Here is a 13,319-nt window from a genome sequence, read left to right as displayed (position 1 = left end):
TACTTGTATTGGAGTAATATTTGACAGGAAGTATCTGTACTTTTACTGAAGTTGTGTACTCTGTCCACCTCTGGACACCACGGTCAATGAAATAAAACCATTCAAATGACTTTGGATGAACTTGAAGGAAGCCTCCTGACGCCCATTCTAAAGAGACTTGAGGAGCTTGACATCCCCTTTGAAAACTCTTAAAGGCAGTCTTATGATAATGCTGTAAATATGAAATGGAGGAAGAAGTTAGTCCAAGCCAGACTTCAGGAAATTATTCAAAGAGCTTTATTTTGTCATGCAGAGCCCACACAGTGAATCTGGCAGTTTGCTGGCTGCTGAGTAGTTCTTTACATTTGCCTACATCTGACAGACAAACAGTTACTCTGAAAAGCACTGAGGTTCACTAATACATTATTAGAAATGGCACAAATACCTGCATTTCTTTGTGTTAGACGATCAAAAATTATTTTTCATCCATTCTGCGTCCATTTTTATTGTTTCATGAAGCAAGAATATTATATTTAAGTTAAGTCTTCTGCTGCATACAAGTAAAAGCAATAATGAAGCTAATGAGAATCCCACACTGAACAATCATCAAGAAGCTGCACTACTAGTTGATTATATTATTTCATGAATAAACAGGATGTCAATATTAGTTAAATTAAATATACATGAGAAAGGACAAATGGAAAAAGAATCACAATAAGGATTTCTACTCTCAGCCTATAACTTGGGACCTAGCAATCGCTGAAAAGTGCAAATGCTGCTCAACCTTTAACTTTCAATGAGAGTTTGATATTTGGACTTCAGCATTTTAGATTTGTACAGCACCACTCCGCAGATCATTCCAACAGCTGCAAGAAGACATCCAGCGATGAATACCATGTTCAGGTTCAGGTTCAGGTTGGTCACTGGAGAACACATAAACAATTTCATTCAGTTTTGTTTAAAGTGTAATTGGGATTCAAGCAAAGTAGGTGTGCTGCTAAGAAAACTCTTCCTGTTCTCATACCCCTGGCCCCAAGCTCCTCTGCTGATCTTCTTAGGCGCAGGGGCCCCTGGGAAATGTAGTGGTTTCCACTCTGGATGACAGCCTCTCTCTTTCTGTGGTGGTGGTGGACGTAGTGAACGCTTGTGGAGTTGATGCATCCCTGTGCGGCCCGGGTGTGGGGGTTCTTTGCCTCACACATCATGACTGAACAGGTGATGAAAACCTAAACAAAGAAAGACATGCTGTCACTATAACAGCAGACATACTGTTGTGGAATAGTTCCACCTTTTCTGGCAAAATGCTTTTATTCTCTTTGACACAAATACCTCAACTCTCGTGTCTTTTATAATGTTTTCATTTCAGCTGTCCATCTTATCTTGGCTGATTTACAATTCAAAGCTAATTCCATGATCCAGCATTCCACGCTCACCTGATCGTGCTGTCCGATGAACTTGAAGGCCTCCATGCTGAACCTGAACTGTTTGTTGTGTTGGGGGTGGTAGATTTCGACAGTTGGGTCCACTGTACACCTAGTCAGAGCAGGAAGAGAAAGGATCATTAACCTTGAACTCTAAGGATATTTTTTTGTCCAGCTGCATATCACTGAAATGCTTTTCCAGCTCTCTTTCCAAATATTGATTTGCTTTGTTGCCACTAGAGGAAGTTTTCATACCCATTTTCAATGATGGGGTAGGTTGATTGGTAGTTGGCGTTATCATATGGTGAAGCTCTGCAGGAGTCGATAAACAGCTCAGTGTTGTTGAGTGTAGAGGTGGCCTCAATCTGCATGTAGATCCTGCTCTTCAAGTAGAACTCCAGAGGGTATGCACTGGGATCTATCCTTTTTTGGTACTGGTTGTCAGGGTAGAACTCAAACTCGTAGGTGAATGTGCCATAACCTTTCTCCAACACCGTGACGTTCTTCCTGTGTGCCGTGAATCCCAGTGTCACATTTCCACGTTTTGGGTACTGGCAGCAGAACTGGATCTCTAGCTGGTGCTTCCTGGTGATCAGGTCTGTGCTTTTGTCCACCAGGGACAACTCATTTCTGAACAAGAGGTTGTCACCATCTTCCTGCAAAGTATAAAAGTTACGCAGTAAGTCTTCATGCAGCGAATAAAAACAAACAGTAACGCCAAAAACACGACAAAACCGTCCTGGTTACCTCAATCTGTGTGCCACAAGCATTGAGGGGAATAACAGCAGTGATGTGGGAACTGTTGGAGTGCGTCTGCAGGCTGCAGGCTGTGTTGGAGGGATCATTGAGCCGCAGATGATCCTCAGTGATGCCATGCAATGATGCTCTATCAACATGTACTGTCATTGAAGTCTCATTGCAGATCACATCCAAATTCACTGGAATGAAAAGCAAAAGACATAGTTGTTTGGATATATTTATCAGTATTTTTACAAATCTGAACTTAGCATTATTAATTGTATGTATTCCATTTTATGGGTACATGTAAATGTTGCTATTTATCTTTTTTTTTTAGAGTCGTGGTTAGATAACCAACTGTTGACACCGATGTATTCCTAAGACTCACCATCCTTTGACTTGACATTCACCAGAACACACCTCATCTTTGACTGATAGATGTCAGCCCTGAAGAGCATTGGTGAGCACAGAGAGTTAAGGTGTTAACTGAAAATCCAGATGACTGAAGCCTTTCAATCCATTTTTTAAGAAAATAAACAGACCAATGTTACTCACTGTGGAGGAGGAGTTGTAGGGGAGTAGTAGTTGTGGTGATATGTGTAAACCCTACGAATAAGTCAAAATGTTAAATCGTGGCTTCTGACACACACTCACTGATTTGTCATAGAAAATATGAACCCAGACTCACTGTGATTCTACAGCAAAGCAGATTGGGTGATAATCTCCCAGGTCATCTGGTTGAGGCGTCCACCTAATGACAAATTCGTCATTTGTGTTCCTGTGTGTGCTGGTATTCAGCGGTCCACTGATCATGATGTCACGCAATCTGTATGACAGAGAAAGAAACCAGATACGTCTTTGTTCTGACTGTTGTTATCAAACTGGCTGATATGATGACATTTTGTTAATACAGACGCCACAGATCAGGTTGAGTCTCACTTACCTTCCGTAACGAACCTTCGCTTTGACTTTGATCTCCAGCTCTTTGTTGATCTCTGCGTACATGCGTTCTCCATTCAGAGGTGTGGGGCTGATGAACTTTGGCAGGTAGAGCCCCTCCTCACAAGAGGGAGCAGGAGGGTCCACTGGAGTTAAAAAGTTAGTGTGCAATACATAATCAATAGCTGTGAGTACACTGCATTGAAAAAGCCTCCCTACATCATAACCCTAAATAATCCTTTTCAGATCTGTTAAAGACAAAATAACGTATGTTCTCTAAAGTGAAAATTCATGATGGAGAAGCAAATGAGGTTTTTGATCTAACTTTTGTATGGATTTGGGTTCTGGATCGGAATATTTTTAAAGGGATGGCTACAGCTAATGCAACATCACGTCAAGACGGTCCAACATGAACAAAAGATTTATTTTCGTAAACAATAACATGTAACTGATTGATTCTTCGAAAAATATTGTCGGACCTGTATGAGGGCAAATAAAATCTGACTTACCAAGGAAAGCAAACTGCATTGGCAGTTGGCTGAGAGGACCAGTGGGGGTATATGTTGTAGTTGGTGCAGTGGATGTTGTTGTAGTTAGTGTGGTTGTAGTTGGTGTGGTTGTCGTTGGTGTGGTTGTCGTTGGTGTGGTGGTTGTAGTTGTTGGTGTGGTTGTCGTTGGTGTGGTTGTCGTTGGTGTGGTTGTAGTTGGTGTGGTTGTCGTTGGTGTGGTTGTCGTTGGTGTGGTGGTTGTAGTTTGTGCGGTGGTTGTAGTTGGCTGTGGTGGTTTGTACTTTTTTGGCCCTGTGTTGCTGGCCTGTCTCTTACTTCTCCACTTAGGCAGTGGAGACTTGTAGGATACGGTCCCGTCTGAGTAGGTCAGAGTGATGTGCCTTTGTGGGAAATCCTCCACCACCAACTCAAATCCAAAGATTCTGGGGTCAGCACTGGCGTTGAGGTAGTGCAATTTGCAGGAGTCCTAAAAATGCAAAGATTTAGTTGTTCAGAGAGGCAAACATTCATCCATTAACATGTAAAGTCGTGGAAATTCATCCTGCAACTAACCTGATCCAAGTGGAAGCCTGAAGGCTGGTTGCATGAGCCGCACTCTGAAACTTTGCGTTTTCCATATCGGCATCGAACTTGGTCATCGTCGAGATCAGAAGACATCAGGTGGTACGTTCGTGGGCAGTTCTGAGGAACTCTACATTAGACACATGAATGAATGATGATCAATGATGTTCTCAAATGCCAGTTTCTGGTTTGCTTTGCTGAGGTTAGTACTTTCGTGGCAACTACAGGAGACGTACCGCAGGAGACGTAGAACTGAAATTTCTGGGGATTTGTTCGGCTTTCCGGTGTCAGATCTCGTTCCCAGATCCACTGAAGTCATTAGCTTCCAGCGGTTGTTATCCCCGTGGCGCGTCTTTTCCCAACAACAGCTATCTGCCCTGATATGTGTGGAAAGAACACCTTTAAAATACTGCAGGTATAGTTGTGTGAAATTCAACAAACTGAGCAAAGACCCACCTCTCTTGAAAGGGCAAGTTGCTCCAGAGTTTTTTCGTCACAACTCTTTCATTCTGACACAATCCATCGTCGCTGGTGTCAACGGAACCATTCCTAATTTTGACGTCCACACCACAGTTCCTGCTTACACACTGATAATTGTGGAAGCTATTGCACCCATCAAAGTGGCCTTGATTGCGAATGACCACCTGTGGATGAAGATCAATACAGCAGTTGTGCGGTTAGAGATATTTCACTGCCCTGACTGTGTAATGCTTTCCAATTTAATTGCAAAAATCATCTTTTCTAAGATAAGATTAGACGTAATATTAAAAGTAATTCTAGCAACAGCCGTACATCACTTGTGATTTGGAGGAAAAATCACGAAGAGCTCAATCTGAACTGAAGCATAAAAATAGAAGAAAAAAATAAACATTTAACCTTATTCTAGATTTCTTCTCAAAGCAAAGCATCAATACATTTGCATGTATTTGCATTCTTACTTCCATTTGTCCCCCAAGTGAACTCAAAAACATACCATTGATTATTTCTTAGATTCTTGAGGATTTGCCTTGATAATCTCTTACAAAGCCAAAGTAATGACAATAATTCATTCAGATACATTCAGCGTAGGCTTTTCAGTTTACTCAAAGATGAGTGGAAAGATAAAAAGAGAACGAATATAAAAAGTGTTTGGACTTAATAAGGATAATCAGGATAATACAAATCAGAAACAACAGCAATGAAGGTTATAGGTGATGAGATTGTGTATGATGACTCACCTTATGTGATCCATCAGGGTGTCTTCCTTTGTAGGCAAAAGTCACAGTTCCCCCATAGTGGTGAGATGCAGACACCAGTGGGACAAGCAGTGGGATCAGGAGCACCAGTGTGGATGCCATGATGCCTTCAAGTGAACTCTGTTTCCAGGTGTTCTGCCTCTCACATTCATCACTTACGTCTATATATACACCCCAGAGAAGCACTTAAGAAGCTACTCAGATTCCTGCCCAGCTTGATGATATGCACACTATGCTTTAAAACAATAGGCAAACTCCAAAAACGGGTTTGTAGCAAACAATAACATTTTGTACTGACAACGCCTCCACTCAATTGTTTTAACCACAGCTCAATAATGATAATAATGAACCCAGGTTTGTTTGGACTATTAAAGCTAATTAACAGCTGGCAGCACAGAGTGTGTTTTCATATGAAACTATTTGATATAAACCGGCATGGTTGCATTGAGACGTAGATAAATATAAGTTTCTGTAAATGTTTACACTTTGACTTTTTTAAGGAATAGATGTTTATCTGGATATAGGAGGAAAATGGTTCACTTAGCCTGAAAATCAGATGCATTCAAATCATCCAACAGCTGAAGATCAAGAAAGAAGAGGGGATATAAAAGGGAGAAGCAGAAAGCTTTTTCTTTCTAAGTGGTAAATGACAGGCGGCTACAGGCTCACCTGTCAGCAGTTTATTATGACCTCACAGTTTGGTCGCAGTAATGATGACAGATAAAGTCTAATTACGTAGTTCACGTGTCAAAACCCACATCAGGATGAAGGGCTCAAGGATGGTTCTAATAAGAAATTGTAAACAATTGTCAACAATATCAAAAAGCAGGTTGAAGTTACTACCTCATAAAAAAGAAGACAGATTTATTAATGTGTGGGAAAATGGTCTTAATTGTCACACACACTTGTATGGTATTTCTGCAGCTATTAAAGGGTCAAGTCTCTGGCTCTTTCTTGTGCACGGGATCTATTTTTTTTTGTCCAGTTTTGCTAACTTTCCACGTGGATACATCCCCCTCTGTTTCCGTTTCACAAAGCAGGTTCAGTCTAACCCTGTACTGTGAGTTGATCTATTCTGAGTTAGTTTGATCAACTCAGAGTAGTTTCACCCGGAGTTTAGCGCATGCCCCTCAACTCTAAAAAGACAGCATCAATGGAGCCCCGATTGGATGAGTCACCATGGCAACGGCGAAGAGGAGGGCTGCGTTTTTAAACCACTATAGAACTGGACATCTTAATGTGTTCATAGGCAAGTTTGAACATGTTTTTAGAAAGAAGTGTAAAAGAGAGGAGACGGTGTGGGAGGATGCTGATACATAAGTTTAAATGTAGTCCTTTTCAATCACAACAATATTAAAGGGGAGAACTGTCTGAACAGTAGCCTATTCATTTATTTCTCTTAGGTGGAGTCCTGCGGGGGAGAGACGCACTAGGCAGCAGCTTAAGATGAAATATAAAAACATTGTTCAAACAGGTAAGACCTCGGCATGATCTCATGGAGTACCTCATTTTGATTATGTTTTACACCGTAAAGTAATAATTAAGTGGCTGTTTGAAGATGCTGTTGTTTTATCCCCAACATGCTGTTTTCACACACATAAATGTTTTCTCATCTATATCATCTTCTGTTAAATAATTAAACCTGTTTAGCCTAACAGACTTCTACTCAGCCAACAGAAAGAAGGCAGATGGTGACCCAGCACCACCACCACTAACGGAGGCAGAATTTAGGAAGGCCAGTGTGTGAACCCACCCCCCAAAACACAAGTGCCTTTATAACATGTAATATGCCTAGGCCTAGAAATCTTTTTTCTTTGGTCCCAACAGATTCTACGGAGCCCTTAAAGTCCCAAAAGGTTGTATTTTTTTTCTGGTGTGCAAAAGTTAATATTTTGTTCCCTCAAGATAATAACAAGATAAAAAAAACAAACAAACAAACAAACAAAAAAAAAACTGCTTTTGGGACTTTTTTTCAACCATTTCACCCACCAAAAAAAACGGACTATTCAAACAAAGCAATGAACACCACCATGTTTCAAACATACCTGAGAAATCAACTAACTATTAAAAGCTATAAACACAACTTATCCCCGTGGTCTTCAAAGCACAGGCCTATCACGCTTTTGGCCTACTGTTAACCTGTTCTCAAAAGATAAGTAACCTGTTCCTACAAGATAAGTAACTTGTGCCCACAACATAAAAAAACACCTTTTTGGACTTTAGAGGCTCTGTCGGATTCTGATGGTGCTATCTGCCTGGTGGAGCCCCCTCATGCCACAGCAGACCGTGTAACTGTAAGTAGTATACTGAAACTTATCACTCATCTAGGATGAAGAGCTTGAAGGAAACTGTGTCTGCTGCCTTTACAGAGGGGATCCAGAAAGGCCTATAGAGGTAACATCTGTATGTGTTACTGATAATTCTCTCCCCATTCACATTTCAGCATTGTGTGACATTTGGCCTACACTGAAGAATTAACACTTTCTCATCCTTTTTAACAGGGCACGGCTGGGCAGCAGCAGGAAGGTCCCTCAACTTCCACTGCACAGACTGACACAGTGAGACGGATGTTCAGAAAACACCAGAGGGTCAGTCTGTGGATTTCATGTCCTTCTTATGTATTCCCAACTATCAGTAAAAGAATTTTATAAAATTCACCTGTTAAAAATAAATAAATAAATAAATGCAATACTTGGACCACCAGATTAGGAGGGCAGATCTAGAAATTGAAATACTCAACACGTTCTCAGTCCCAATGCGTCCCTTAGTAATCCGACTGACTGACATAAAACCTCCACAACGTCGGAAACTGACTCCAGGGGAAACATTTGGAGGCGTCCCTTAACTCTTTGTTGTCATGGTAACGTGACGTTTTCTGTCGTGTAAAACGTCATTAATGCTGTCATTTGGCTGTTTTATATGGTTATATTTAAATTCTAGGTTTTAGAAATTCAATATAGAATTCAATTATTTTATTGAAAACTATAACCCATCATAAATAACGTTTTTTTTTATATTTCTATTTATTCTATTTTTTTTATTCATTTACTTTTTTCTTTATTTAGGCTATGGAGAACGACTGGATTGGAAAGACGGCTAAGCGGTTGCTTCTTAATCAAAACGTTTGACCTTGATACTTTGATACTCGGCTGAAAACACTTATGAGTCAATATCTCGATGAATGAACAACCTCAATTGTCCCCAGAAACACCTGTGAAGAGAATACAACAAAAAACTGAACTGAGTAACTTATTCTCTTTGTCATTCACACCAAGTTCACATTTTTCTATCCCCTGGATCACAGTGTCAAACCAAAGTGTCTGGGTTTACTATCCCAGCTGTAGAGCTCTTTGTAGCAGTGGTGTTAAGATATTGTGCTATTATGGACTTTTTTTTTGGGGGGGGGGGGGGGTATTTTTTACTCTTCAGTCTACCTTTATTTTGAAGAACACCGCAAGTAGGAAGCGTTTTGTTCTGTTTTTATTTTTAACAAGTTGTATCTTTCTGGCGGACTTTTGCCACCATAAGAATATAATGCCGTACAGATAATGGCCGGCCAGCTGCTCGGTGCTGAGGAACTGGAGTTTACCGGGCTCCTCATAGAGAGTGAGGACAACACACTTAAAACTTGAGACTGTAAAAGTGACCCACAATCACAGGTGAAATGTCGACACATTGAATGGACCTTTCCCGGTGTGGGGTGCATGAATTCAGCCCGTGTGCTCTGGTGGCACTTTGCAGGCTGAATCGGGTTTTCAAGATCGATTGAATGAAATAAAGTCTGTTCCTCAAGTAATCCTCACGCATGCGCAACGTGGACGGAGTCAAACGTTGATCTGCCTTATTAGTTAATCTAAAGCACCACCTGCTGACACCGCATTAATGTTTTATTTCAGAAGTGCAAAAATAACATGAGCTGGATTTTCGTTGTTAAGGTTTCAGTCTCTTGTTCTTTTTTGAGTGGGATGTCTTAAAATAGTACGTATAAACCGTATTTTAGGGAAAAAAATTTACTTTTGACATTTTCTATAGAACTTTCAGAGAGTTTAAATCAGTGTCAAATTAATGGTGCATAATTGCAATACTGAGAAGAATAGTATCACCAGCTGGGGATGTACTGACAATGAGAATGACAAGGAAAAGTAGGTGAAGGCCTCATGGTACATTTTCCCAATGAACGGAAATGTAACTTCATTTGTTTAATATAATTACTGTTTTGACATTTCTGTGTTTTGAGGTGACTTTCTGTATTCTTTGCTTCTAGTGCATTAAAGGTGGGGGAGGTGATGCTGGAGAGAAATTGTAGTTATCTCAGCAAAACAAAGAGGATAGAACAAGACTTGACTTTACAGAGTCAGTTCATGAGTTTCTTTCAATTGCGAGATTGTGAACTTGAAAAATTGATGAAAAATTGAGCCTTTAAATGTCACAAAATATGTAATAGAAGGATAGCTTTACTTTATCCAATCTGGGGAATCAAACCTGGAAATTCCAAATTGACTCTGAAGTAAAGCCAACGCTGAAGAAGCCTGAGATGTCCATTCAAGCTAATGACCATAAGGGGGCGACTGCACTATTAGCTTTAAAAACGGCTGGATGAATGAATAACAGAATAACAATAACAAATTACAAACTCCAGACTGGTAGACATGGCCACAGCAAGGCTGTGAACAGATCAGGAGTAAGATAGACAGTGCAGGTTATTAATTAATGAGAAGTGACCTGTTGGAGGACATTCTTCTTGGACATCTCCACCATACTGTAAGTCTGTCCAACGCTTAAAATCTGTCATAGAAGAGAGACTGACACAACAAAACAGATTTACTATAAAATGAACATCAGCTCTCAATACAAATGAAGTATTCTGCCTCATAAACCCATTGTCCCTCCTGTGTAAAGGTTTCGGGAAGGTGCCGCCCCACCTTCTTTTCATTTCAGTCCATTCATAAAATTCCTGTCTGCCTCACTCCCTCTGATCTACTGGACTTGCCCCTACTCTTACAAAATTTTTATTCTCATCCTTTTGTCCTTCTGCTGCCATGCATACCAAACCCTTCATACAACAATTTCTGAGATTAATTACTTTGCTGAGTTTTATCCTAGTTTATATCATCTTAGACTGGGCCATTCCATTTCAGTCCAGTCCAAGCTCATACATGGTCTGCAAATGCAAAGGAGAATAAATTGGTTTTTCCAAATAAGATTAAAACACTGGTAACGTGGGGGCAAGTCTAATCTGGAGGGGCAAGGGATTCTATAGCTTGGGCGCCACCGCGGTAAATGTTCTGTCTTCCTGATGTTTTAACCTCAATTTGGGGGCAACAAAGATAACTTTGTGGCCTGACTCCATTAATTGTGAAGGTGTATATGTTCGGAGAAGTTCTGTGAGCTAAGGTGGAACCAGACCATTAATTGTTTTAGATTTACACAAATTTATTTTAAAGTGGTTACCCATTCTAAATGGGATCCACTGAGGCGATGGAAAATCTGGTGTTATGAGCTCGTGCTTGCAAGTTCCTGTCAAAAGTTGTTGCTATAACAAGACACTGTCTGGGTTGGGAACATACTGGGTCAACAGTTCTTAGGCCACATTAAAGGCAGAGCCATTTAAAAGCTTCAACATGTTTTTTTTTTTTTTGATAATACAAGTCAAGTTTCTTCTGGTAAAACAACTTTTTGAACAAAGTAACAACTTATCCAAAAACAGTTTTGTTTCAGAACATGATGAATGAAGCCAGTAAACCCCTGAGATCCAAAGTGGATGGTGCAGAGACAGAGCAGTACACAAACTAGGTGAATGGAGGGGCAAATAAATGGTCCTGTGCAGTACAAAGATGATACTGAAGGAAGCCATGCCCATGCCCATAGAGGGCAAACTGGAGACAAGGCCAAATCCAAACAAAAATAAGAGCTTTTCATTTTCATCTCCCTCTTTTGTTGGAACTATCAGTAAATTGATGAAGTATTGAAAACACACATATTAAGTTTCACTTTATACGTGAGAAGCTGGACAGTGGGCTGGCCTCACCCTTCTAATACCTAGATAATCACATGTTCAGGTTTTTCTTTTGCTTTCATTTCAAGTGAAAAGACAATATAAACCCAGATGATCACAGATAAGCCCATAACTTCCTTGCAGGTGTACCTTGACTGAGATTGATGGGATGTGTACGTGTTGAGCAGCACTGAAATGGAATGAACCCATTCAAAACAATAAAAACACAATGGTGGAAGTCAATCAAACACCAAATACCAGTCCAGGTACATACCAGCCTTCATTGTTTCTACTCAGGCTGACTAATCCAATCTACCACAAACACCCAAACTGCAACACTGCACTAAAACTTGTACATAGTCCAAGTAGTCCCTTCTCTGCCTTGATTGGTAGTGTGTGATACAATAACCAAGAGTGTGCACTTTTCAATGTGTCAGTCTAAAAACCAAAATGATAGCAGTTGTTAAATATACAAAAGAAGACACTCAACGCATAAAGAAAGCTCTTTACAGGGTTTGAGCCCCTGAGCAACTGCCCCACTGCCCCTGATAGTCAATCCAGTTTTGCCTGAGCTAAAAACACAAATGATGGGTCTTCTCTTTGTCCCTAGGTATCAATTCTCTTTGTGATTTTGAGAAACAGGATCTCAGGGAGCAGCCAGGAAGAGTGGGACCAATTTGGTTGCTTGAAAATTCTCCATCTGTTCAGTATTAGTCTGTGAATGTCAGCACACACAGACGCCGTTTGCTGTCATGTGGAGCCGAAAGCTACTTTTTTTTTTTTTTTTTTTTTTAAACCTAGGTTAAAGAGTTAAAGTCCCTTGTAGTCTTATTCATGACTAAGGTTAGGATGAGGCGGGCAATACTTTTATTTGATCGTCAGCTGCAAAGCAGGTGTTGGACCACACCAAGTGGTGAAGAACTGAACCAGAAGTGAAAGCAGTCAGCATGAGGAGATCTTGAGGGACTTTGAAATGGAGTCACTGTTTGCTCATATCTAAGAGTCAGAGTTTGCCTCTGGTAAGGAAGTTTCCCATGCATGGATACAGAGTAGATCAGCAACAAGCTGGAGGGAGTATGCATCTTATCGGACCTGGAAACATGGATGAAGAAGTGGAAACTCCAAATATCAGTGGACTCACAGGAAGACTCAGGCGTAAACACAGGACACGGTTAAAGGGTTTGTTTCTACAGTGGAGCAGCGAGATGAGCGGGGGTCCAGGGCTGAGCAGAGCAGGTAGGAAGGGCTGGGGGCTCCGAGCAGGTTGAGCAGAATCCAGAGCAGAAGGGTAGCGGGAGACAGGGACTGCAGGCAGAGGATGAAAATGGCAATCAAATCTAGGCCCAAAAAAAAACAAAAAAAAAAAAAACACACACACAATCTGGTAGTGACAGAGCTGGCTACATGGAAGTGGCAGCACTGGCCTTTTGTAGTGGTGATGATGATTTGGCATGAGTTGCAGCTGGTGATGGCTCTGCTCTGCTCCTGTGCACAAGTCTGCACTCAGGCAATCAGTCCTGAGAGTGTATTACGAACCGAGGTTAGTGCCTTAGTGAGCTCTGTTGAGCCTAAAGTCAGGCTTTCCTGTGTCACAAACGGCTCTCTTAATCTGACTAAATCACCATGGTAACTTATGCTGCGAACATAACCTGGTCTGGACCAGCTTTTGTTCCGACTTTAAGCTTAAAGTTGGCTATAAAAAGCGCCAGCCCTTCACTGATCATCCTCCCTGAACATTGTATCCCCGTTTGTAGAAGATCCGGTGGATTTAGGTGGATTTAGGTGCACAACCTATTACAGGTGCTCTTCAGAGGGAGAGAGTTTTTCCAGACCGGAGTGATCTGTTGGCATTTTCTGACGATATTCTCTATGAGCGATACAGATTCTCATTTCAGGGAATAAGTTGTGTACAGCTGTGCTTCTCAATAATTCTGTTATGCCC

General features: G+C 40.9%; 1 protein-coding gene across 1 annotated transcript; it reads right to left on the bottom strand.

The window, feature by feature from the left end:
• Positions 1-302: 302 nt before the first annotated feature.
• Positions 303-3,709, bottom strand: LOC115041410 (oncoprotein-induced transcript 3 protein-like). The gene is made up of 9 exons (XM_029498830.1): positions 3,587-3,709; positions 3,082-3,223; positions 2,827-2,964; positions 2,527-2,585; positions 2,148-2,338; positions 1,656-2,056; positions 1,413-1,512; positions 1,004-1,205; positions 303-902 (listed from the first exon to the last, which is right to left on the bottom strand). The coding sequence occupies exons 1-9, from the start codon at positions 3,603-3,605 to the stop codon at positions 766-768; spliced, it is 1,389 nt and encodes a 462-aa protein (XP_029354690.1). The 5' UTR covers positions 3,606-3,709; the 3' UTR covers positions 303-765.
• Positions 3,710-13,319: the final 9,610 nt, after the last annotated feature.

The sequence above is a fragment of the Echeneis naucrates genome, chromosome 3 (genome assembly GCF_900963305.1).
Source record: "Echeneis naucrates chromosome 3, fEcheNa1.1, whole genome shotgun sequence".
NCBI classification, from domain to species: Eukaryota; Metazoa; Chordata; class Actinopteri; order Carangiformes; family Echeneidae; genus Echeneis; species Echeneis naucrates.
This window is presented reverse-complemented; position numbering and strand designations above follow the sequence as displayed.

Coding starts and splice junctions, on each gene's coding strand:
- LOC115041410 (XM_029498830.1), bottom strand. Junction 2,586..2,826: donor TGCTTTGCTGTAGAATCACA/GTGAGTCTGGGT, acceptor AATGCTCTTCAG/GGCTGACATCTATCAGTCAA. Junction 2,057..2,147: donor CTTGTGGCACACAGATTGAG/GTAACCAGGACG, acceptor TATACTTTGCAG/GAAGATGGTGACAACCTCTT.